The 26,883-nt window shown below is 37.2% G+C and overlaps 3 protein-coding genes across 4 annotated transcripts in view; 1 reads left to right on the top strand and 2 right to left on the bottom strand.

Moving 5' to 3' along the window:
• Positions 1-3,409: 3,409 nt before the first annotated feature.
• On the bottom strand, positions 3,410-10,880 carry LOC107729550 (coiled-coil domain-containing protein 47-like). The gene is made up of 13 exons (XM_016540107.1): positions 10,760-10,880; positions 7,618-7,910; positions 7,446-7,538; positions 7,194-7,368; positions 6,977-7,098; positions 6,825-6,890; positions 6,619-6,720; positions 5,505-5,615; positions 5,073-5,158; positions 4,907-4,965; positions 4,705-4,814; positions 4,452-4,619; positions 3,410-4,354 (listed from the first exon to the last, which is right to left on the bottom strand). The coding sequence occupies exons 2-13, from the start codon at positions 7,900-7,902 to the stop codon at positions 4,274-4,276; spliced, it is 1,458 nt and encodes a 485-aa protein (XP_016395593.1). The 5' UTR covers positions 7,903-7,910; positions 10,760-10,880; the 3' UTR covers positions 3,410-4,273.
• Positions 10,881-11,694: 814 nt separating this feature from the next.
• dcaf7 (ddb1 and cul4 associated factor 7) lies at positions 11,695-18,984 on the top strand. 2 transcript variants are annotated; one of them, XM_016540093.1, is made up of 7 exons: positions 11,695-12,215; positions 12,549-12,707; positions 13,237-13,348; positions 16,273-16,391; positions 16,484-16,693; positions 16,789-16,906; positions 18,060-18,984. In XM_016540093.1, exons 1-7 carry the CDS (start codon positions 12,078-12,080, stop codon positions 18,230-18,232), a joined length of 1,029 nt encoding a protein of 342 aa, XP_016395579.1. In that variant the 5' UTR covers positions 11,695-12,077; the 3' UTR covers positions 18,233-18,984. The 2 variants fall into 2 exon arrangements, with proteins under 2 accessions (XP_016395579.1, XP_016395578.1); XM_016540092.1 differs by having other exon boundaries at positions 11,696-12,215; positions 18,057-18,984.
• Positions 18,985-19,797: 813 nt separating this feature from the next.
• Positions 19,798-26,883, bottom strand: part of LOC107729428 (potassium voltage-gated channel subfamily H member 2-like) — a 45,833-nt gene continuing 38,747 nt past the window's right edge. The window contains exons 11-16 of the mRNA XM_016539914.1: positions 25,809-26,002; positions 25,590-25,686; positions 25,212-25,505; positions 23,435-23,618; positions 23,144-23,342; positions 19,798-21,080 (exon numbers count right to left, since the gene is read on the bottom strand). Of these exons, the coding sequence (XP_016395400.1) occupies positions 20,868-21,080; positions 23,144-23,342; positions 23,435-23,618; positions 25,212-25,505; positions 25,590-25,686; positions 25,809-26,002 (1,181 nt within the window). The 3' untranslated portion in view covers positions 19,798-20,867. The remainder of the gene's footprint in view (positions 21,081-23,143; positions 23,343-23,434; positions 23,619-25,211; positions 25,506-25,589; positions 25,687-25,808; positions 26,003-26,883) is intronic.

Raw genomic sequence — 26,883 nt, 5'->3', positions numbered from 1 at the left:
GACAATAAACAAATGACGCCATTTATTTTCATACACACATATATGGTTATTTGATGCTTATTTTATGTATGATAAATGGGTTTTCAACAATGCACATGTCAGAATAGCCAATCCTGTAAGTGATATGCCATCATTTGTTCCTGTTAAGTCACATTTCCATATGATCTAAACATAATTCAGCAATAAACTGGATTTCCCCTCACATTTGCTATGTCATGGTAGTTTTCCTACAATTTGCATCTGCATTGTACAGAGAAGAAATCAACAACATTGTCTGTAAGAGCATGAAACAGCTTATTTTCATGTTGAACTCAGTGGCAGTGTGAGGGTCAACTAAAAGGATACAAGAACAAAACAGAAGAAAGCCTTACAATGCCGTAAGTTGTTCTTTTACATCTCCATGCCAAGGACCATGTGCTAGACCAGACCTCAGGTCAAAAGTCAACAGCACAATAAGCGGGAAGTCAATAAAAACCAAAAGATGTGAATTCCGTCTGTTGGCTTCTTAACTAATATGTGAGTAAATTGGATGTATGCAGGTGGATTTCCTTGTCTGGAAATTGTATTAAAACCACACTAACCCCAGATTTACCAAGTGTATAGTATAGTAACCATTATATTTGTAGTAAAAACCATGGTAGTGAAATTATCAAATGACCAATAGGCCTAAACCAAAAAACACCAGCATATGTTGTGTTTGAGTTGCTAGTGAGATGCTGGTGGCCCAACCAGACATTTTAACTAGTTCAACCAGCAAAGCTGGTTTCATGCATGTTTTTTTTTTTCAGCAGGTTTGTATGAGCCCCACACATGACATACACAACATTAAGAATTCATTACTACAACTTGTTCACTTGTTGGTAAATCATAATCAAGTTGTGTACGTTTGTTCCCTAATTTAGGTAAAATGATACCAAAACATTTTAGTCACCTTCAAATTGTTCCAAACTTGCATGACTTTGGTTCATCTTCAAAACATGAATTAATATATTTTTTATGAAACCTGAGTGGTTTCTGTCCCTCTATTAGTCATAAAAGCTTCATAAAACGAATCCATATGAGCTTCTGTGTATACCATGTGAGATGTGCTCTATGTATGCATGTTAATTGAATCTGTTCATAATATAAAGTGATTTTATATCTTCACAAGACTTGGATTACAAACTTTTTGAATCTTCAAATTTTTGGTTACCTGGACTTTCAATGGAGGATGTTTCATAAACATTTCTTAATTTGCATTTCAAAGATTAACCAAAGTCTTGTGGGTTCAAAATGACACAAGTGTGAGTAAATGATGACAGGAACAAATTAGTACAACATGGCCACGATTTAACTAAAACAAGAAGAAAAAAAAAAACTGGGAAATAAGCTGGTTCCAGCTCCCATGTGGATGTAGAATGGAGATGACAAACATCTCATCTTCCGAGAGCATAGACGAGAATTGCTTCAACATTTCATCCCACGATCAGCTTTGCATAGGATCATACAGCCCGATCCTTGATATCCTAATACTTGTTGTCAATCTTCCAATAACCCTCTATGTGGTTGTGGACCTATTTCTGAGACTATGTGGGACACCTTCAAGCCCAGGAAACTCGTCTCCCTCTTCCCAGAGCGAACTCCTCTTTCTTTATCTAGCCTGCTCACATTCATTATATTACATCCGAGTTCTGCTAAGCATCGTCCAGAACCTGGCTGGAGTGACCGCATTACAGCCGTAATAATAGCTGCAGTTTGATTGGAGGATCTCTATTCTTCACTGGCATGACTATAGACTTGTACGTTGCTGTGGCTCATCCTGTAGCATATGTGAACCACAAAGCTTCCACAAAGCAAATACAGACACCATCACGGTTGTTTTGAATATCACTGTGTACCATCCATTGACTATGGTTTCTTTTTGTGCGGCAGTGCCTGTGAGTTGCATCTTTTCTGTGGGTGTGGGCAGTCAGAGGTCAAGACCTGACAAAACCAAACAGACCGCTATTCGGTTCATTTTGAACAGCTTGATTATATTAGCAATATACTTTCTGCCTCACATCTGTGTATTAATCTACTTTTCAGTAAGTAAGGCTGACTGGCTTCATCTGCCATGTCAGGTTCTACCTCTACTGCTAGCAGTCCAGATTTCTGAGTTTGTGACGCCCCTGATCTTCTTTCATACCACAGAAAAACTGCTTGCATTAGCTGAACGTTGTTTAACTGTATGTCGCAATACTGGCAGCTGAAGTAGAACTGCAGAAATTGTAACCCTTTCACCTCTCCATCCACTGTAATAGACTGAAGAAAATGTGTATTTGCATGAGATGTAGCTTGATACTTGATATAAAAACAGAGGAACGTTTCAACTCCAACCCTGTGCACTTACACTTCTCATATTTGTTACATTATTTGTTGTCTGTGAAAAATAAAACGGTCTGTGTTAAATAACTTCTAAAATATCAGAGGAACCACATTTTTCATTGACTCTACATGTGAAAAATAAATAAAACTGTGATGTCTAGTAAACACATAGAACTTGATTTATTTGACACATTAAAAGACATCTAAATTACACTACTGTTCAAAGGATTCACTCACCAAGGCTGCATTAATTTATACAATACAGTAAAAACAGTGATATTATGAAATATGAAATTTTAAAATACCTTCCATTTTAGTATATTTTAAAATGTAGTTTATTGTTGTGATGACAAAGCTGGATTTTCAGCAGTCATTACTCCAGTCTTCAGTGTCAAATGCTCCTTCAGGAATCATTATACTATGCTGATTTGTAGTAACATTTATTATCAATGTTGAAAACAGTTGCTTAATACTTTTGTTGAAACTGTGATGCTTTTTTCGGGATTTCGAGTATAAAGTTCAAAAGAAAAGCTTATAAATCTTAACATTATAAATGTCCTTACTGATACTTTATCAATTTAATGCTTCTTTTCTTTAAAAATTATTATTGACTTTTTGAATATTGTTAAACATTTGAACAGTAGTATATGTGTCTGTATAACTCAAGCACGTGTCAAATACTTTATTAATTATTGCCTAGAATTTAAAGTATGCAAATGGAAAATTTGTATTTTCATAATCTGTAACTAGTAACCATTTTTCACAATTTTTAAACACCTTTGTGCCTTTACAAGTTCAGTTTAATTGGTTCATCAGTGCAACAAATGAAATACATGGCAAAAATAAACTAATGAATTAGTAAACTTAAATTTACAAATATGGTCTCTTAATAAATATGTGGAAATCCATTCTCTAAAAAAAAAAAAATATCAAAATGCTATTAAAAATTGCTTTATAGGAAACACAGCATATTACACTGCAGGGGTGAACTAGCCATTTACACTTTTGAAATGCATTTTAGAAAAGATTTAATAACCAGCTGAAATCAAAGACCGAGACGATAAGATGTTTTCAGTGAATGTTTTATTTAGTTAAGCGTCTCATTAACAAATGTTACAGAAAAAAGGGTTACAGTCAATGTTCACTCATAAACATGATACAAGCTCATGGATGCTCTGATCGACTATTAACTTAACGATAAATTAAAATTTCACCTCTGTTAAATACGTATAAAGGAGTTTGTGCTGCCTTGACAGTGACAATTCAGTGGGCCTTTGCTCATTAAAAAAAGAAAGTTTGAAAGACAATGACAATGTGCCCATTACTCATCTATAAACGCTTGCAATCATGAACTCTTAGAAATAGGGTTAAGGAAGCACTGTAGTACAAAAAAAGGTAGCTTTCATACCCACCCAGTTCCTTTTAAAAACACTCCCGGATTTCACTTTTAAAAGAAGCACAGCTGAAACTTTAAGGAGGTGAAGTTAAATCTCTTGGGAGTAGAAATGAAAGCATATGTCCTCTACACAAAGCTTTGGAGGGTCCATACTGAGGAGACAACTGAATTGAAAAAGGTTGGCTAAAGTGGCAAGTTGCTTTGAAGAGGCCCAAAAGGTCCGGATTATTATGGCAAAGCCCACAAAAAGCAATAGTGTCGCAATTAAAAACCGCCATGCAATTAGGCAGACAACTCATGATTGAAATGATTGCTACAGTAAAACATGTTCAAACAGTTCAGACATCTCCAATCCAGTTGTCTTTTAAAGATCAGATTTACTCCTTAACCAGCTGCTTTCTCCTGATTGGACAGAGCGTTTCTATGGGCACAATAGCAGCCAATCGAATGGCATGCACATTCATGTAGAAGAGTGTACATTGGCAGGTGTGGAAGTAGTAGATTCTTTCTCTGATGACTATGAGCGCGTGTGTCTCACATGGCTTTCACTTTGATCTGCTTCATTTTCATCTGCTTCTTCTCCAGCTTCTTCTGCTCGCGACGTTGAGCGGCTTCCTGAATGAAAGAGCAAGGAGAAAATCATGTATCGATGCAGATAATGGCACAATAAGAGAAAAGATCCGATTTTTAATTATACAGTACAAACACACACCTCTAGGCGGCGCTGTCTATCAGGATCCTCCTCGTTCATGATCCTCTCCTTCTCCGCTCTCTTCTTCTCTTCGCGGCGTGTCTGAGCGGCCTCCTGTCGCTGAGTGTGAGTCTGCTTCAGGAAGTTCTCCTCCACGCGAGCACGGTTTCGGTCTGCTTTCTGCTTCCCCTGAACAGCCATATGAAGCAACCAGTTAACCTTCTGTTACTAAATCAACATGTTGTTGTTGTTCACATTGTGCGTGTGCACTCACCTCTCTGTTGAGGCGAAGCTTCTTGACCTTGTCGATGCTGTAGATCACCATGTTCATCAGAGGCAGCAGAATGTCCATATCTTTGGGAGATGTGTTACCCATCCCAGGCACTGTAAAGTACAACATATTAATACACTGACGAATGTTTCAGTGTCGTGCAAGTACAGAGGATTGCCATTTGTGGATTATGAATTTCTCTCACCATTAAATGTAAACAGCAGTGTTTTCTTGGTCTCGGGCAGCTTTAAGGGCTGACCTTCCCTAAAAATAGTTGAGAAACCATTAACATTTATTAACCAGTATAAGCTCCTCCAACATAGACGAAGAACAAAACTACTAGGAGAAAAAAAAAAAATAATAAAACTTACTCTTGCATAACTTTTGGACCAGAGAATTGGTCCGAAAAATGGATGGACTCAATCTTGTCAGCATGAGAGGTGAGGTAATGTACCATCTGAAAACAGAAAAAAATGACATTAAAACAAATTCGAACAGTGCAATTTTTCGAATTACTTATCTACTATCATACTATTTATTAGTATTTTGAATTAGCTTTTATTTATATATTTCAGTTTTTCTATTTAATTCTAGAATACGGTTTTTATTAGTATTTTTAAATATATATTTCTACTTAGATTCTATTTTCTATTTCTATGTTTATTTCTGTTTTAGTAATTTTAGAACTTCAGCTTAAACTTTTATTTCAGTTAGTTGCCAAGTCAACATTTTTCATTTTCATTTAGGTTTTTTAAGTTTTAGTTTTACGTAAATGAACGAAAACCATTTTTAATAGTTTTAGCCTTGTTGTCCATCACTCCATCCGTGACCTCTCCCATCTCTGATAAAATTGCCAGAGATTCGGGGATGCCATATTTTGCCCCTGATTTGGGCTTATCACCACAGAACTCACACTGTGAAGAGAACAAGAAACAGTAAGTTAGCACAGACCAGCTCCTGATGATATTAAAACTGCAAAAAAAAAAAACAGATATCTTTCTATTGCCTCACAGACTGCACACAAATACATATAGCAAGAGTAGTGCAGTGCAATTTGCAAACAAACAAATTGTATGTGTAATGAACTGCACAAAAAACAAAGTTATTGGTTTCAATCAGTCTGACAAATCCTTCACCAAATTAACTCACTGAACCCTTCAGAGTGTTTAGTGAATCAACATCACTGACTCACTCACTAACCACAAGCCATTACTTTCAGTCAAGCCTGACTCAAAGAAAGAATTGATGTGTGTGTATTTATTGTTTGCCAAAAAAATGAAATTAGTATTATTCACTGGTTGTTCATATGACAGTGTGTAATTAAAGACAAGCATTTGCTATTTTATATATATATTAAAAAAAACTATTTTAATTCAGCAAAAACAAAATAATCTTAAAAGCACTTATTCAAAAGTTTGGGATACTTTTTTTTTTTTTTTTAATAAGAAGTGTCTTTTGTTCGTCAAGGGTGAATTATTTGACCAAAAATGCAGTAAAAACAGTAATATTGAGAAATATTATTACATCTTAAAATGACTTTTCTACTTGAATATTTTAAAATGTAATTTATTTCTGTGATGGCAAAGCTGAATTTTCAGCAGCCATTACTCCAGTCCTAGAAAATCTTCTAATATGCTGATTTGCTGCTCAAGAAACATTTTTTGCTATTATCAGTTTTGAAAATTCAGTTTTGTAATTTGTGTAAACAGTGATCTTTTTTTTTTTTCAAAGTTCAAGCATTTATTTAAAATAGAAATCCCTGCAACATTGTAAATGTTTTTTCTGTTACTTCTGACTGATCCATTTTCCCAGAGTAAAAGTATTCACTAAAACAAATCTTACTGACCCCGAACATATGAACAGCGGTGTAAATACTATTCTAATTTATATAAAATATGCAAATCATTAATGACTAACCAGGTCCTGCATCTCTTTCTGCAGGCGTGCCATGGCCTTTCGACTCCCCACAGCAAACACAAACGTGTCCATGTCCTCATCATTCAGAGTCACTTTAACTTGCTGTGGATAAGGAAGAGTAAGACTAAGAGGAACATCCTTTTGAACATCCATTTGACACACTACTTGTAATCAGTCTATGCTAATACATCAGAGTTTGTGCATACCACTTGATCACAGGCTGGTCTCATCATCCTGGCCAACACATTCAGCAGGTCCTGTCTTTTCAAAAACTGCAATTGAACAAAAACGACACCATGGTGAATGCACAGATATCTATCAAACATCGTTCTTTCTCTTATTCACATAAACACGCTACCTTAAGCTGAATCAACATGCCCTCACAGCAGACACGTCCTGAGCACCACAGGTTGTAGATGTGCTCATTCTCCTGGTTCAGTTTCCCCGTGCTGGTGGCCTCCTTACTGGTACCATCATCCCCTAAAAATAAAGACACGTTTGAGAGTCAGACAAAAACAGGGTCAGAGAAAACAGCATAAGAGGAAGAAACAAAGTGGAGAGAGAGGTACACTTACCCACGAGGGCAAAGTTGCTCTCGAGAAGTTCTCTGTGGGAATTAAACCAGGCCTGGGCAAGCCTGCTGTTCTTGTTTTTGCCAATTATGTAGTTCATAATATAGGCAAGAAGACCTGTGACCATCAGGATCTCCATGTAATAACTCTCCCAGCTGTTCTGAAGGTGTGCTGGGACCTGTTACGTACATACAAACAGTCACCTAAGGAAGCCAATGAAGTGCCTGTAAAGTGCATTTTTCATTGAATTTGTACCTCTCTGTATATAAGAGTGTCTTTGAATGAGGGGTTGGTCTTCTCATAGCCCTCAAACTCCTCGTTGTCATACTTGCTGTACATGTCTTGATCCTATAACATTGATCAGATCAAATTAAGATTAACTTTGACTTGCAGAAAAACGGAAATAGGAGTGCTTTCACATTTTTACCTGTGCATCAGCATCTTCAAACTCATCCTGGCCGTCCTCGTTCTCCACTGTGGCCTCGTCTTCGTCGTCCTCTATAGGTGTGGATGAGGGGGCTGCTCGTGGGGGCGGCTCTTTCTCCACATCGACTGCCGGGTCCTCGCTGACATCCTCAAACTCAGCGAAGTCATTGTCATCAAACTCAGCTATGTCCTCACCGTCATCAAAGTCATCATTGTAGCGCCCCCTAGTGTCCGGCAGGGCCAGCAGCAGCAGCAGGGCTGGGAGGAGGAAGACCACATGCCTCATGGCTTGACCTGCACAAACATTGACAAAGACAAATGAACTTGTTTTTAAATAGACAACAAAGAGTTTGATTAATTATACTAGTGCTCAAAAGTTTAGGGTCGGTAAGATTTTATGCTTTTGAAAGAAGTCTCATTCTTACCAAGACTGGATTAATTTTCATTCAAAATACAGTAACAAATGTAATATTGTGAAATATTATTATTAAACTCTTTTCTATTTTAATATATTTTAAAATGTCATTTATTCCTGTGATGACAAAGCTGGATTTTCAGCATCATTACTCCAGTCTTCGGTGTCACATGATCCTTCAGAAATCATTCTAATATGATGATTTGAGAAAAATAAACATTTCTTAATATTATCAATGTTGAAAACAGTTGTGCTGCTTAATATTTTTGTGGAAAATGTAATAAATTTTATGCAGGATAAGAAAAACATTTAAATAGAAATTCTTTGCAACTAGGGATGCAACGATTCACTCAACTCACGATTCGATTCGATTCACGATTATTATTATTTTTTAACAAAATGAGATTTAAGACAAATTATAAATTAAATGTGTCCTTGCACATTTTAGAGTGGCCTTTTATTGTGGCCAGCCTAAGGCACACCTGTGCAATAATCATGCTGTCTAATCAGCATCTTGATATGCCACACCTGTGAGGTGGATGGATTATCTCGGCAAAGGAGAAGTGCTCACTAACACAGATTTAGACAGATTTGTGAACAACATTTGAGAGAAATAGGCCTTTTGTGTACATAGAAAAAGTCTTAGATCTTTGAGCTCAGCTCATGAAAAATGGGGGCAAAAACAAAAGTGTTGCGTTTATAATTTTGTTCAGTGTATAAACTCCTACCCCTAATTGAATCGCGATTTGTTTAGCATCTCAACCGATTTGAATCATCACATATTTTAATCGACTTTCAACCGGCTCGCGGTTAATCGTTACATCCCTATTTGCAACATTATAAAAGTCCTTCCTGAATAAACTTTTTTCTCGTACCGATCATACCGATCTCAAATATTTGAACAGTAGTGTATATCCAGTCTTATTTGTTGGTATACAGACTAACATAAATGTTGATGGTCTAAACGAACAAAACAGAGTAAATATTTGACAATAGCATGACTAATGATTAAATAGGTGATAAGTAGCCCTGTGCATTATTTGGTGTATAATCAAAAACATTTCACCTCCAGTGATGCCTATAGTACTTTATACTATGATCAGCTGTAGTACAGACAAACACGACTTAATTGTTTGGTATTCTCATATAATACCAAGAAAACTAATGTTTAGACTGCAAACATGTGAAGTAAAAACACTCTTCCGTCATATCTATTTAGGTTCAATTTGAAAGAAACATACTTTTAAAGCCAATTAAATCATTTTCTCACATACCTTAAGGAAGTTATTGCGGTTATTTTTAACTTAATGTCTATCAGTACTGTATGTGTGGCATGATTACCAGACAATAGTTACGGTTTATCCATCAGTGTGTAAAAACGCATGATAAAAAGTGCAGTAAGCACACTTAACAGCAAACATTTGCAATGGTTCAGTTTCAATAGTGGAATAGCAACAGGAGAAAGATAAGAGGAGGAGGTCGGTCAATCTTTTCAGAGTCTTATCATGAGAGTCTAAGCCCTTCATATGTTCACTGAAATGAGTCTTCTAATTGGCTGAACTTCTTTACATGGCATGGTCTGGTTGGCCACACACTAAGCTGATTTGTTTTTTTCCTATGGACTTTATGGACAATTTACGGAGATAATTTATGGAGATAATTCACTTAATATAGGCACAAATAAGTTAAAATATTTCATTTTATTACACACAATACATTCGGTTCCACTTTTCATGCTCATCAGTTGAACGAAAAAAAAAAATCCAAAGACAAATATGCACATGAAATCAGTGCTAATTAATGGGATATACCAGAAATCTTTTTTATTAATGGGAATTTTTTTCCCATACATTTGAGGGCACATGGCATAGTGATCCATATAGTTAGTCAATTGCAGCCATATCTATAAAATGAAGTCATATTTGACCCATATCTGAGGGAACATTCTTACATTTAGGCCTAAAACACAAAATAATAGTAGTAAAGGAAAAATATAAGACGATACAAACATTAAAAAAGAGAAATTTATTATAAGGGCTTTTTGGGCCCCACATCTTGAATTAGAGGGCTTTCCCCCTGTTCATTTCTATCCCTCCTTCATATACAATATAAAATACAGTACAATAACAGTATGTTAAGCACCTAATCCAATGTGCGCAAATCCTGACAGGACAGTGAGTGAAGCAGATGGCTCATACTTACACACCAATTACATGCAGCATGTAATGTCAGATAACAGTTATAACCGGGTGTCAAGTTATACTCCTCCTGTTACAAGGCTGATAATAGAATAACTAGCGTGCTCGAAACAGCAAACCGTGAAGTCAGAGAAGACGTGACGGTTGTTAAATTATAACCCAGTTTAACCTGTAATCTCAGAAAGACTCGTCCTGCCAGCGCCAATGCCTCGCTGAGCTAAAACTTTATTGCTCCACTAACGTTACTATAAAACATACCACGCAGATTTTCCGTGTGTGTCATGTCAGGCAAATCAAACAAATCTGAAGTTTGACTGAGAAAAGCTATCCAGTTCGGTCTACCCCATCCCCCATGAGTCCTGTTACACTCACACTGATGCTAGCTTGCTAGCTCGCTAACTGCGGCCGCTACACGATCCACCTTAGAAACCGCACGCGACATTTCTGCACCACTGTCACGGTGTCGATCATTTCACCTCACAGGTTTAATACGAAAAGTCAACGATAACGTCAAAATCACGCAAACGTACCTGTAAATATCGGCGTTTCCCTTCAGTGTGTGACAGCAGCTGTACCCCTCACAGGAGAGGCGAGGGTCATCTGACCTACTCTACCCACAATGCCGTGCGAACCCTGACAACAAGGATAAGAAAAGATCGGGGCGTTTATGGCGCGCTGATAAATGATTAACCCTTTATTATTAAACTGCGGTTGAAGTAACCTACTGAGTATGCATGAGAGGCATATTTAGATATTGTAGTTAGCTAATTGTATAAACAATACAATAAATATATATTTCATATGTAAATAATAAAGTTTAAATTATATATGCATACAATTATTTATTTGTAATATAAGTATTGATACAATTCATTTATTGTATTTAAATTATAATATAATTTAAATATAAAATTTGTTATAATATTATGTTTTAATACATTTAAATATTAGATATTTTGACGTTTTCGTGAAAAAGCATGGTTAATTCAGGTTAAACAGAAACAATATTCATTATTACTGAAAACTGTATAAATGCTGAAACTCTCTGAAGCCAATGTAAATACAAATATTAAATTTCTAAGGGCTCGGCACATGAGATTGAATTTATTTATTTATTTAATACATCCATATTTGTTATTGACCCTTGTTTTATATTTTCTTAAAATTAGTTCTGAAATCTGTTATTTATCTTAGGTCTTCAGGATTTTAGATCTTGTTCTGTTGTGGCTCATGTTATAAATATATATTTTTTAATAATTATTATTATTTTTTTTTATTTACTAATATTTATCTATATCTTGAGCCACAGTTGACATCTAATGTACAGTTTGTTACTTTTCAAAGCTAAATGGAATTGCTAAAAAATAATGAAGCTCTGCCCAACATGATGTGAAAGTAAAATGATCAAGTAGCAACAAAAATCTATAAATAACCTCAGCGCTCAGCCCCCATTTTCTATCGAGGACTTTTATTTTGAAACACGCACATCCTCCTCAGACCAAATGCGCCGTTGAGCGGTCGGGCCTATTTGGGGCTTTCTAAAGTTAGAATTAAAACCGTTGGGACTAAGCAAAAACATGGGCCTTTAGCTACACACAGTCTTGAGTATTAGATGGTGATCTGTGCGCTTCACTAAGCAGGATTTGTGTCGTCGCAGAGCGCAGCTCGTCGTTTTCGCGGCCGTTGCGGAGGGGATTGTTATGACATTATTCTCTTTGTCTCGCGCTGCACAAACACAAGACCATCTTTCTCGCTGAAAGAGCCTTTTTCAGCCATCGCTGCAAATCTAGGTATTGTTAACGACCCAATTCTAACTTATTCTCACCGGTCCGATCGAGGGATTGAATCATGTCGTTGCACGGTAAACGAAAAGAGATCTACAAGTACGAGGCGCCATGGACCGTCTATGCCATGAACTGGAGCGTCAGACCCGACAAGCGCTTTCGCCTGGCGCTCGGCAGCTTCGTTGAGGAATATAACAACAAGGTAAACCGCTGTGTGACACCAAGACATCCCTGATCGCTGTGTGTTATGGCTCTACTTTGTTTTGTGTTGCTGTCATATAGAGAAGTATGCCTGAAATGTATAGTAACATGTTAGATGCAGATTAACGGGTTTTAATGGTGTGTAGTAATAGAGTGTTGGTCATAAATGTCACCCATAGAGTTTGAGAACACTCTCAGATAAATAGCGTGTTGCTTGATGACTTATTTGTATCTTGCTTGTGGATAAAAGTTTGACAGCTGTCAGAAACCCATCATCTTTATGGATGCAGTAGATGGACATTGTTGCATCAGCTGCTTGTTTTGTGATGTTCAGGTCCAGCTGGTGGGTCTCGAGGAGGAGAGCTCAGAGTTTGTATGCAGGAACACCTTCGATCATCCGTACCCAACCACCAAGATCATGTGGATCCCCGACACCAAGGGCGTCTATCCAGACCTGCTGGCCACCAGTGGAGACTATCTGCGCATTTGGAGGGTATGTACACTTTCTGCTACACACTCATGCTTGACTGCACTGCGCAAGCCAACGTGAGATGAAAATGGAACTATTTCATTATTAATGCATGTCCTTGGTCTTGCTGTGAACATTCATTGGTGCATTACAAAAAAAATCTAAATGTATCAGTTTTATTCAAATGTAATAACTTCATTAAATGCTTAAAATGCTGTTCCTCTGATGTGGTTTTCCTTTTCCACTGATGTCATATGTTAACCAATAGCCAAATAGCTAGACATTTTCATGGCATTCTTTTTTCTTGATCTGGCTTGATTGATTCTATAATTGATTTCATGGTGAAATGTCTCTATATTTTAAATAAATGTGCACTTAACAATAGTTCACAATAAGATCAGGAATGTGTGTTAAGAAAGTGAATAGGGTCAATTTTGATGTAACTTGAAATGATCAGAGACTTTCAAGCTTTAATACTGTGACAGAACTGTAGAAACATGCAAACTCAGTATATATAAATAAAGTAAGTGAACTGTATGTATCTTGTTGTCAGGTGAATGACACCGAGACCCGTCTGGAGTGTCTCCTGAATAATAACAAGAACTCTGATTTCTGTGCACCTCTGACATCTTTTGACTGGAATGAAGTGGATCCGAATCTTCTGGGTGAGAGCACACAATTGTGTGGCATTGTTGTGACCGTTAACTATTACCGTAACCGTAAGCTATTTAAAATTATTTGTGATAATTGAAATAAAGCAAAAATAAATATAGAAAACATATATTTTAATTAAAAAATACAAAATGTATTTAAAAAACATATATTTAATAAATGCTTAATATATACAGTTTAAATAAAAAATATTAAATAAAATATTTTATTTTATTCCTTGCACTCAAAAAAATTAGAAATGTCACTTTTGCATTTTGGCAACTAAATGGACTTCAGTCTTCTGGGAGTTTTTTGGCAGTGTTGATAGTGATTGTTAACTAAAACCATTAGAAATATTTCCGCACACAGCTGCATTTCCAGGTTTTCAAATAGAGATGGCGACAAAGAGGCAAAACTTACGGACTGCAGCTTTAATTTAAATAAATAAAAAAATTAAGTTTTATGTTTTATTTATATAGCACATTTAAAAACAGCAAGCACAACTGACCAAAGTGCTGAACAAACAAAAACATAGAACACAGGGCAACCCACAGATTCATACCATAAACTCACAAAGAATTGAAAGCCAAAGAGAAGAAATAGGTTTTAAGAGATGATTTAAAAACAGTTAAAGACCGTGCCGATCTGATATAGTCTGGAAGGCTGTTCCACAGCCTAGGGCCAGCAACCGCAAAGGCTCGATTCCCTCTATGCTTTAACCGTGATCTGGGGACAGAGAGAAGTCTTTGGTCACCAGACCTCAGATTTCGTGTAGGATTGTATGGATAAAGTTGATCAGATAGATAGCTCGGGGCCAGATTATTTATAGATTTAAAAACATAAAGAAGAATTTTAAACTAAATTCTAAGATGCACAGGTAACCAATACAACGATTTCAAAATTGGAGTAACGTGATCAAATTTACGTTGTCCTTTGAGGAATTTAGCAGCGGCATTTTGTAATAATTGGAGACGAGCGATGGATGATGTAGAAATTCCAAGGTAAAGAGAGTTGCAGTAGTCCAAGCAAGATGTAATGAGCACATGGATAGCAATCTCTAAAGTTTTCTCAGAGAGAAAAGATTAAATTTTGGAGAGAAGACGTAGTTGAAAAAAACCAGAACTAATAACTACATTTATTTGTTTATCAAATTTGAGACTCGGCTCCCAGAACACACCTAAGTTCTTGATACAGGAAGAAGCAAAGGGAGCAAGGTAGTCCAGATTGATACTTCTGCTCCCTGAATTTTCACTGGGGCCAAAGACTATAACCTCGGTTTTTGATTCATTAAAAAATAAAACATTTTGAGAGAACCACGTTTTCACTTCATCAAGACACACAAAAAGAGAATCCAGAGCAACATGTTTATTTCGTTTTAGAGGTAAATAAATTTGGGTATCATCTGCATAGCAGTGAAATGATACACCATGCTTTCTGAAAATAGAGCCCAAAGGAAGTAAATACAAAGAAAAAACAATGGGTGCGAGAATAGAGCCCTGCAGCACTCCACAGGAAAGTTTAGTAGGCGACAAAGAAAAATTACCCAGTTTAATAGAGAAACTTCTATTTGTTAAATATGATTTGAACCAGCTAAGAACAGTTCCCCGGATGCCCACAAAATATTCCAGTCGAGACAGAAGAATTTTATGATCAAATTAAATGTAAAATTTAGGAAAGTTGTCTTGACAACTAACTGGTAAGTTTAAGTTGAAATGCTAAAATTACTAAAACTGTTCAATAAAAAGAAAAACAAAATTAAAACTGATAATATAAAATATAAAAATAGAAGCTAATTTAAAATAGAAGTGGTATAGAAGAATATTGCTAAAATAGCACTTGTTTAGTAGGGGTGGGAGAAAAAATCGATCCATCGATGCATCGCGATTCTCTCTCCAGCAATTCTGGATTCTGAGCTTAGTTTTTAACCAGATGCGCGATGATGCTGAGTTTGCTTTAGAAACACCCGTATTCTGCTTGCTTCCAATTCCTCACACACATACACCACTCGAACCTTCCGTAAAATAATCTTTCATAAAGTTCGGAAAGGTTGAAGTGAATTACAAGGACATTCACGGGCTTCATTGCACAAGATGCGCTGTGAGAGACGCGCGCTTTGTTTGATGTTACACGAAGTGTGCAGTCTTGCCCGTCAGTATTTTCCTTACTGAACCTCACTAACAGAAGGCTGCTTTCAATTTCAAATGCTGTAGCGTGCTTTGTGAAGACTGCTCGCGCATGCGGCTGTGCGCAACTCCGTGGTGGTTTAATGCACTTGCGTCTCAAAATGGTTTTATGATGCAAAATTAATGTAATGTAGCCAGTTATGTCTTAAGGGATTAAACGGAGAGGACAAACCACATTACTTCTTATATTTCAAAAGAGATCCGTGCGTGAATGCAGCTTAATAGATCTCCCGCTGTCTATGATGTCAGTAAAAAACAACCGTAGCCTAAAGATGACGAAAAATCACTCTCAGTTCTTGAATGGAAAATGTTCAGATAATCTTAAATACTGGAAGCACTCTTTGTTTGTTGTTTGTAATATGTTTCTATGCTCCTCTTTATTATTTGCTACTTGTATGTTTTGAAGTTATATTTGTTTAAAATTCTTAACATACAACTGTTTAAATTTTTGTGTTCAATTTGTAGGCCTAATTATTTTAAAAGTACTTAATTACTTATGTAAGGATATGTAAATGTAAGGATTTTAAGATTCTCGAATCGGTAAACTAATTAATTAATAAGGGGGGGGAAAAAGTAGATCAAGAATCGTTCTGGAATCGGATCGTGACTCCCAGAATCGGAATCGGATCGGATCGTGAGGTGACTAAAGATTCCCACCCCTATTGTTTAGGAGAAAAATGTATGTTTTACACATTTGTATGTTTGTCACTCAAAAGATGGTCAGGGTTTCATGTATGTGTGTTTTGTGTTTTTAGGCACTTCTAGTATTGATACCACCTGTACGATCTGGGGTTTAGAGACAGGACAGGTCCTAGGAAGGGTCAACCTGGTGTCAGGCCATGTCAAAACACAGCTAATTGCTCACGACAAGGAGGTGAGGAAAAACTCACCCTAGAGCTTCAGATTCTTCTGAATAGTGTATTTAGTAGCTTTCTCTGTATAAAAGCGTTTTTCATTGGCTTTCAGGTGTATGACATCGCATTCAGCCGTGCGGGTGGAGGTCGCGATATGTTTGCGTCTGTGGGAGCAGACGGATCCGTGCGCATGTTTGATCTGCGACACCTGGAGCACAGCACCATCATCTATGAGGACCCTCAACATCACCCACTGCTGCGCCTGTGCTGGAACAAACAGGACCCCAACTACTTGGCCACTATGGCCATGGATGGCATGGAGGTCTCTCTTTTAGTCCCTCTTACTGTATTAACATATTTGTCTCCATGTTTTCTCATGTGCCTCATTTTTGCTATCCAATGTTTTATTTTTGTCAGGTGGTGATTCTGGACGTGCGTGTGCCGTGCACACCTGTGGCTCGTCTCAATAATCATCGTGCCTGTGTGAACGGCATCGCATGGGCGCCCCACTCCTCCTGTCACATATGTACAGCAGGTGAGAAACCAGCCTGGTTACACACACACACACGCACGCACAACACAAATGTGTGTGTGTGTGGAAAATAATGATGGCCACACAAAATATTGACACTTTGGGCCCAATTAGGACATTTTCAGTTAGGGGTGTACACACTTTTGTGGCCAGCGGTTTAGACATTAATTGGCTGTGTGTTGAGTTATTTTGAGGGGACAGCAAATTTACACTGTTATACAAGCTGTACACTCACTACTTTACATTGTAGCAAAGTGTCATTTCTTCAGTGTTGTCACATGAAAAGATATAATAAAATATTTACAAAAATGTGAGGGGTGTACTCACTTCTGTGAGATACTGTATATATATGTGGGGTCAAAATAGATTTTCAGGGAAATCAATGCTTTTATTTAGCAAGAATGCATGTGAAACTTTTCCATTTGTTAACATTATGTAACTACATTAGGTTACATGAGCTAACTAAAAAAAAAAGGCATTTTTTAATTTTAGTAAATATGTGACCCTGGACCACAAAACCAGTCCTAAGGGTAAATTTTTCAGATTATTTATACGTAATCTGAAATCTGAATAAATCAGCTTTCCATTGATGTATGGTCTGTTAGGATAGAATAATATTTGGCCGAGATACAACTATTTGAAAATCTGGAATCTGAGGTTGCAAAAAAAAAATCTAAATTTTGAGAAAATCGCCTTTAAAGTTGTCCAAAAAGTCCTTAGCAGTGCATATTACTAATCAAAAATGAAGTTTTGATATTTACACTTGGAAATTTAAAAAATATCTTCATGGAACATGATCTTTACTTAATATCTTAATGATTTTGGCATAAAAGAACAATCGATAATTTTGACCCATACAATGTATTTTTGGCTATTGCTGCAAATACAGTATACCTGTGCTACTTATGACTGGTTTTGTGGTCCAGGGTCACATATTCATTTGAGCATTTACTAATATATTATTCAAATCAAACATTAACTTACACGTAAACATGCATTAAATTGTTTACACATCCAATAGTTTTGAATTCTTAAATGGACCGGTTGTGTGAGTTCTGTTTTCGTTTGGTCAGTATTAGACTATAGCAGCAGTGACAGTGCTGTTTCATACAAGTCTTCTTTACTTGGCCCCCTTTTCTTTTAAATCCCACTGTAGCGGACGATCACCAGGCTCTGATCTGGGACATCCAGCAGATGCCGCGGGCCATCGAGGACCCCATCCTGGCCTACACGGCCGAGGGAGAGATCAATAACGTGCAGTGGGCCTCCACTCAGCCCGACTGGATTGCCATTTGCTACAACAACTGTCTGGAGATCCTGCGGGTGTAGAGCCGAGGCTTAAAGCGCCTCTGTGCTTCCTGCGGGCAGCATTGCTGGAAGCGAGTCTTTCATGCAGCAGAGACTTGTTTTCTAAAGTTCCTGAGGTCTGGGGGTTTCAAGCGGGAAACTGTATGAACGGGCCTATGGGAATAACAGTCTGAACAATGTGTGTGCAACTTTTGTCTGGGAGAATGAAGCCGTGTGAATGAGTATCTGTGTTTCTGTACAATATATTATATTTGTCTGTTTTCCTACTTGCCGGTGTCCCAGAGTCCTCATAATGGGATCTTAAACACAACTGTAATTACTATGATTGTATGGCCATTTGTGTAGGGAAAGATACATGTTTATTCTGTTTAACCGGTAAAAAACATTTTTGAAAACTAGGATCAGAAAGATGTAAAATTGCCAACATGGACAATACAAAACTACCGTTTTATTAAGATGTAATTACTTACTTCAAAGATTAACAATTTTAAAGGTCCTCTGAACTTCAGATCCAGTTTTTTTCTTTTTCATTTCTCATTTCAGGAAGGTGCCATTTTTTTTGTATCCCTGGAAATTGTTAAATACAGGATAGTATGGAGATAAAATGCTTGACGTCACTGCAAAACATTCATAATTGTTCCTCAGACACGCTCACGACTCACAAAGCGGTTAGTTGCGCTGTTGAAGTCAATGTTTGAGTGGGCAATGTCTTTTCCATTTAAAGATGCATTACTGAGAGTTCCTGTTATATTTTTCCCCATGTTCTTTTTCATTAAAAAAAAGTTAGTCCCCTTTCAACATGCTTGTGCTCGAAGTGAAATGTGTACTGTATACATATATAATTATTATGTACAAGGTAGGACAAAAGTGTCACTTTTCCAGAATAACTTTGCATTGCGAGTCATTTGGTCGGTCCATGAAACTGTTCTGTTGTTACACAAATATGATGTAGTAGTAACGCCACACTTTTCGGTCGAATCAAAAGTGAATCTGCGAGGCTGTGTGGGATCCTCATCCTCACCTCACACTCTTAGATGGAGTGTTTAAATGTAAGTAGTTCTGTGTGTGTCCAGCCATGATGCTTTTCTATTAATAAATTCACTTAAACTCTTGTTCTTTCATAAAGCTTTCTGTGTTAATTAATCATGTAAAGGCCAACCAACTCATTTTTATGGGTGTACAATGTATCAAGGCAAAACTGTTTATTGGCTGATTATATTAGAGATTATTTTATTGGTTAGATAATGGATATTTAATTCTGCATGCTCATTTCCTTTATTTCCGTGTTCTGATTAAATTTGCCATCTAATAATGCTCACTAAGTTTATTTTTATGAACACTTAAATGTACAATTTTGCAAATTTCTAAATGAATTGCCATTTTTATACTACAGATTTTAATATTAGTTAATTATTATTTATAACCAGAGATGCTAGCACTGAAAAATACTGTAATAGTATATAAAAAATACAAAAATAACACTGCTTATAACATTAAAATAATTATTAGCTTGTTAGTATTGAGCATTTTAGTATCAATGGATCCCTAAAAGTAAAAAATGATGAAAAAGAGACCAAGAATATTGATATCTTAAACCCAGTGCAACATTAGCACTTCTTTATAAATAACATTTAATCTAAAAAATAATAAGTGTGTGCTTTTGGAAACCTTCACAGTCCAATAAAGGTTTCCAATCATTTTCCATACATTCATCTACTTACGTTGCAGAGGTAAACCAAACTTTACACTGATTTCATCGCAAAAAGTTTCTCCAATCAGAACGTCAAGATTGAGTAGTCTTCTCTTTGAAATTCAATGATCACATTTCCAAAAGATCCCACAGCTTAACACACACAGTCACACCACCCATCAGCAGTTAAAATAACCACTTGAGTGAGAAATATCATTTCATAACCCTGAATTCATGCCTATTTGGTAACTATGAATCCAAATATACAAAGCTTCATATTTGTGCCAGTCATAACGTCATTTGATGTAATAGGCTAATACATTAGATTTGGGTCAAACACCTAACCTGACACAAAAATATATATATTTATAATAGTATATCATTAGAAAATATATACACTGAAAAGAACATTTTGCACGTTTGCAATATCAGTACACACAAGCAATTCATTATACATTACATTGTAATTTCCTCAGAGGATCCAACCGGACATAAGAAGCGGACATAAGAAGACAAGATGAGGTTTAGTATGTAATGACAAATCTCAGACAGACAAAAATGTACAATTATTACATGATTGTGGAAGGTCATCATAATGTAGTATCTTCTCTTCGTCTTTATTGCCCACTGTGCTTCTCTTCATATTCAATAACACAAAAGTCGAGAGGTGTTACCAAATAATCTCGCATCAGAGGAAAAAATCCTGCTCTGAATGAGAAGGGATATGAGACAAAACACCTCAGAGCTTCAGGGAAATCTACAGTCACCGGTTTCTCTACTGGACGCCCTTTTAACTAAGTAGCATGAATTTTATTGCAAAAGTGAAATATTGAGCTGTTTGAAAAGGGAAAGCACATATGCGTCTCGGAACGGACAGTAGTCTGTTTTTGGCCTCTAGCGTCCAGGTAAGACTGGATCGGACAGGTGCCTCTGGATTTCTGGTGATCCCTCCAGCGTGCTCGGACTCTACAGACTGTCCGGGAGCGAAGGGAAGCGCAGGCTTCTACACAGCAGTCCGGGGGGCTGTAGATGAGGCTCTCCGGGGGGATTCAGTCCTGTGGGCACAGCCAGCTCTGTCTCTGGGGACATGGACATGGTGTCATTGGAGGCAACTGTTAGATGGATCCCACTGGACAAAGAGTCTGGAGACTTCTCTTTGAAGCTGTCCAAGTCAGGGCTCTGTGGATAAAACAGGTCCGGTTCAATACAGACATGCAACAAGATCACTACAAAGATTCATCTAGACTGCTGATAGTGTAAGAACCATAGACTGTATAAAAACATGGACGTAGTGTCCGTGACGTCACCCGTAGGTTTCCGAAGAGTGTTTTTGAAGCCTAAAGTAGGCGGAGCCGGCCGTCGCCATCTTGGCAGCGCGTCACTCCTGGATAATCGAAAATGGGCAAAGAGGCGGGAACTGGTTGCTGAAACCACACCCACCTAGCTCGACGGAGGTGACAGCAGCGGCAATCCACCTGTCACTTATATATAGTTTTGTGAAAAATGAATATAATAGAATAGAAATATGTAGTACAGAAATAGAAATATAAGAAATATTTCCAAGTGAATCAAGTTACCCTTCAGGTTTATAATTTAGTTTATTAATTTATGTATATTTTAATAATTTATTTTAGCTTTAGTACAAATGACAATTTAAAAGCAAATTTTTTAACATTTTCAAAAACATGTGTTTATAGTAACAATTATCTTAGCCTGCTATTCAAGTATCAGGCCATATACTTGAATATGAAAAAGAGATGGAAATATATCCCAGTTGAAGAATTACAGTTTAAGTCACTTCCGTGTTGGCTTCACTAGAGAGAGCGGGAGGTTGCCACTTGGTAAGAACACAGAGATCAGTCTAACTGTGACAAGTATCTTAGTGGTGACAATCATTATATTACCAATATCAGTTTACACGTCGCCATTTTGGTAACACTAGTCATTTTTAACATTTTCAAAAACATGTGTTTATAGTAACAATTATCTTAGCCTGCTATTCAAGTATCAGGCCATATACTTGAATATGAAAAAGAGATGGAAATATATCCAGCATATTCATTTTTATAGGAGTGGTCTGTTTTGACCTCCTTATCCACCCTATTTTTCCCGACGAGCCGCCACTGTTAATTTGTAAATTTAATGTATCTGGCTTGCGGCCTCATCTGCTTCCAGCTATTTTTAGCTGTACGAAACAACTTGTTTTGCTGCTTGATATTGCAAAAGGTGTGTCTTAGCATATTATTTGAATGTATTATCTTAATTATGAACACAGTGGTTTGTAGTGCAAACAGTTTTACCTTCAGCAGGGGTTTTCATAGTGGGGTCTAGACTCCCGGGGGCCTGCAAGAAAGTGCTAGGGGATCTGCAGGAAATTTGAGAGAAAATGCATTTTTAATAAATTAAATTTTTTTTGTTTTTATTAAATGTGTGTAATGTTATTTATTGTTATTTTTTATAAAAACAATTTTTTTGTTGTTATTGTTTTAGTTATTTTTTGTCAAAAATCATGAAATGATTTTATTCTATTGACAGCCCTCATTTTTAACAGTAAGTAATAAAACCTGAAATCTGCATGTAATATAAAATAATAATATAATATAGTTTTGTTACTATATATATATATATATATATATATATATAGGCGCCGCAGCAAAAAATGGCTGCCCACTGCTCTGGGTGTGTGTTCACAGTGTGTGTGTGTTCACTGCTGTGTGTGTGCACTTTGGATGGGATAAATGCAGAGCACTAATTCCGAGTATGGGTCACCATACTTGGCCACATGTCACTTCACTTCACTTCACTTCACTTCACTTCACATGCAAGTAAAGCTCCTATCTACTTGAACACAAAAATTGGAAATCTCCCCAAAAAATTATTCTCTACAAAACTGAGGTTGTTCAGCAGGGGTTTTCATAGTGGGGTCTAGACTCCCGGGGGCCTGCAAGAAAGTGCTAGGGGATCTGCAGGAAATTTGAGAGAAAATGCATTTTTAATAAATTAAATTTTTTTTGTTTTTATTAAATGTGTGTAATGTTATTTATTGTTATTTTTTATAAAAACAATTTTCTCGTTATTTCCCTACAGCGGCTAATGAACCAGAAGTCTCACACATTTGCAGAAAACGCATTACTGAGAAATAAGTTGGATACTGCTTCTGGAATTACACATCTGCTGTTCATCTATGTAATGTGTGGTTTACAAACTAACGTTCTTCTCTCACTGCTCACGTGATAACCTACCTTTCCAGGTGATGAACTGTCATTGATCTGTAAAGATGGCATAGTGCTGTGCGTTGCTGAGGTGTACAGGCTGGTGGGATGAGCGTGGTGGGCCAGCAGTTCAGGGGAAACAGCGCTGTAGGCAGGGGGTACAGGTGCCATCTGCCTTTGCAGCAACTGCAGGATCACATTTATATCAGCCGTCATCCTGGTCTCCAGTCTTGAGAGAGAGAGAGAGAAAAGTGGAGTTGTAAGACAAATGCAGACTTTGCCATTAAAAGCTTGTTTTTTTTTATCCTCTGGATATCGGACCTGTTGAGTTGCGACTGCAGCAGCTCCAGACGCGCCTGCAGCCAACTCGGTCTGTCCTCAACACAGGGGCTGTGATGGTGGTAGCAGGCCTGCACTGCAGAGGAGCATCTCTGACTCTCTGAGTACTGACTGGTCCTGCGGTCAGGCAAACAGCCGTGTAACCCTGACACGTTCAGAGGAGCCGCTGTATGGATGAAGAATGAGTGGAAAGATCAAGAGGAACAGAAAGATACAAAGTAACAGACAAGCTAAAGATGGAGAAGACTAAAATGATTATAAAATATCATACATTTGCAGATAAAAAATAAACAGTAGCTAAACACCAATTTGCATACTTCTACCAATTACAAAACGTACATACTGGCTGGCTATGGGAAATTGCATACTTTTAAAGTTGGCATGAAATTAAAATTCATCCTGTCTACTTTTTAAATGCATGTCTTGTGTGTTTATATGTTTATATGATTAAACATTTTTTGACATTGCAATTTTCAATCAAAATGTCATAACTGGATCTTCCGGTGAAATGACAGACTTCTCTTTGGTGACGTATGCCGAACTTATACAGTACTTAAACTTCGCCCCTTTCCTCCACGTCATTGTCATGGCATATTATGCAACCCAGGCTCACTGGAAAAAAACTACATACCTACATTTCTACATGTTTAAATTGTAGGGAAAAAAAATGGCAGTAAAACACCAACAATCTTTATTTATTTTCATACAAATTTTAAATAAAGGGGCAGATGATCAATTAATGAATGTGAAATGTTCATTTTTGCATGGTTCCTTGCAATATACTATGATATCAGCTGTAAACCACTTATAGTGAATGATTTGTAAAACATTTTAATATTTGCACCACATACCCAGCTTTTCTGACATAGTAAACTTGCTCGTTAGCGCACCTGGTACAATGCTGCAATTGTAATGCGGAGAGCTTGGTTACAAGTTTCATGAAACACATTTTGACAAAAAAAAAGCTATGTAGAAATAAGGTGAAATGGCACAATTGCTTTAGCAAAAAGTTTTCTTTAGCGCCATCGTTTGAGTTTAGGGCTTGGTTTGCTTGGTATATGTATAGGTAGAAGTCACCGTTCCTGACACGTCGACGCGTCCACCATTTTGGAACGGTCAATGTGTCATCACTCACAATAAAAATCAATGAGTTTTTTCAGGATGCCACCACATTGCGCAGCCTCTGGTTGCAAAAACCACCAAAATTGGAGAAATTGGATAAACTTTAACAGGTAAGAATGTGTTGATTTGTGTTTTTAATATGAATTAACTCAATATTACAGGTTTTTAAACTTTAGTGACTTTTGATGTTAAGCTAATGCCTTCTTCTTGTTGTACTGTGTTAGTTAAGCAAAATCATCTGCTTATCTGTCTATTGCAGACATAGATATGTACATGCGTCTAACTACTGCAGACACACAGGAAACTACCTACATATCTATGCGTGGTACCATATTTTTTTGAATGCGATAGAGCATTAACTTTTTAGCGCCACTCACCAGACATTTTATTTCCAAACTGCTGCAATACGTGCTTGCACGTAAATACAAAAAACAATTATTATTTACCCATTTACGTTTATCTGATCTGAGAAAATTAAACACGCCTTTTAGCACCACTCACTAGACATTTCACTTTTGAACTGCTGCGAAACCCTTTTTGCGAAAAGGTCCCCACAGGTGCATATTTTTCATGAACTTGGGCTGATAATACGTTCAGCCTACTATGATTTAGGAGGCATCAAACCCAATCCTTCTACCTGTGCACGGATGTGTCCCTCCCAGTGGTCCTCCCATGGCAGAAGCTGTGCTGTTGTCGGGGGGCATTAGGCTGACTGCAGAAGGGGAGTATTCTTGCATCTCTGTCCCTGGCGAGTACATTTCCCCTCGGCCAGATACCAGGGGCTTCATGTCCTCCTCACTGGACAAGGAAGCAGCACTGGTATTGCTGCATAACTCATCCCAGTGAGAGAGCGGTATTGCCCCCCGGTGGTTGCCCACAGGCGAACAGGACTGGACTGGGTACGTGTCCATCCCATCTCGGTCCATCCCATCTTAGTGATTTAAGAGAGAAGAGAGATCAGAATAGTATGTTGTATCATTTTTGTGTCCCTCTTGGACTAGATTAGCACACTTACCAGGTCGATTTCGCTGTAAGGGGTTCCTCCGATGTCTGAGTCGACGGTACCCACAGTCTGAGTCCTCGCTTGGGGTTGCATGCATGACTCTGTCTGCCTGATACACACAAGCTTCAGTAACTCACATAATTACAGAAAACATGTACAGAAACACAAATAATAACTCGCTGTTGAACACACATTTATTTCCTCTGTATTGTGTGAGTTTGAGTGGCTTACATCTCGAAGGTTGAATGTGATCTCTAGGTTACTCCAGAAGCTGTCGGAGAAATCGGGGTACATGTCCAACACTTCCAGCAGGTCATCTCTGAGGATCTTGTGCAGGTCACAGTACGTCAGAGCCCTCACGTCCGCACTTGATTTCCCCGGCCTGGCATATAGACTGATGTGCTCCCCAAAAATATCATTCTTACCTGCAGTGGAAACAGAAAGAGAGGCAGGAGTTGGAATGAATAGAGGAGAAATATAGAAGAATAGCATCACATTTGGGTGCCAAATAGGCTTCATGTAATGCTGAGTATTAATACAACATTTAAAAGAGTTCAACCACTAAGGGGCACTATAAAGCTACACTTTAGTGAGGCTACAGTTTTTTTGGGACCCTACACTGCTGACGGGATGGACCACCCTAGAAAACAGGAACAGCAGCATGATCCTCTATGATACAATCCTTTTAGTTCTGAGTATTAATCTCCAGTCATTGTTTTAACTTTTATAAGGCAATGTGTTTGTAAATTTCACTGGAATAAATACACTACCATTCAAACGTTTGGTGTCAAATTTTTAAAGAAATTATTAATACTTTTATTCAGCAAGGATGCATTAAACTGATCAAAAGTGACAAGGAAGTCCTTTATAATTCAGATAATAATGCAGATAGTTTCTATTTGAAATAAATGCTGTTGATTTTAATTTTCTATTCATCAAAGTATATTACAAACAAAAGACGGTTTCCACAAAAATACTAAGCAGCACAACTGTTTTTAACATTGATAATAGTAAGAAATGTTTCTTGAGCACCAAATCAGCATTTTAGAATGATTTCTGAAGAAATGTGATACTGAAAATTAGATTTTATAAATTGCATTTAAAATAGAAAGCTGTTCCGGTGTCAATTACAATATGTGTCCCTGGAGCACAAAACCAGTCTTAAGTCGCTGGGGTATATTTGTAGCAATAGCCAAAAATACATTGTATGGGTCAAAATGATTGATTTTTCTTTTATGCCAAAATTAATTAGGATATTAAGTAAAGATCATGTTCCATGAAGATACTTAGTAAATTTCCTACCGTA

Source organism: Sinocyclocheilus rhinocerous, unplaced genomic scaffold (assembly GCF_001515625.1).
Source record: "Sinocyclocheilus rhinocerous isolate Xijiao unplaced genomic scaffold, SAMN03320098_v1.1 scaffold697, whole genome shotgun sequence".
Lineage (NCBI taxonomy): Eukaryota > Metazoa > Chordata > Actinopteri > Cypriniformes > Cyprinidae > Sinocyclocheilus > Sinocyclocheilus rhinocerous.
The sequence above is the reverse complement of the archived record's forward strand: the minus strand, read 5'-3'. Positions and strand labels throughout refer to the sequence as shown.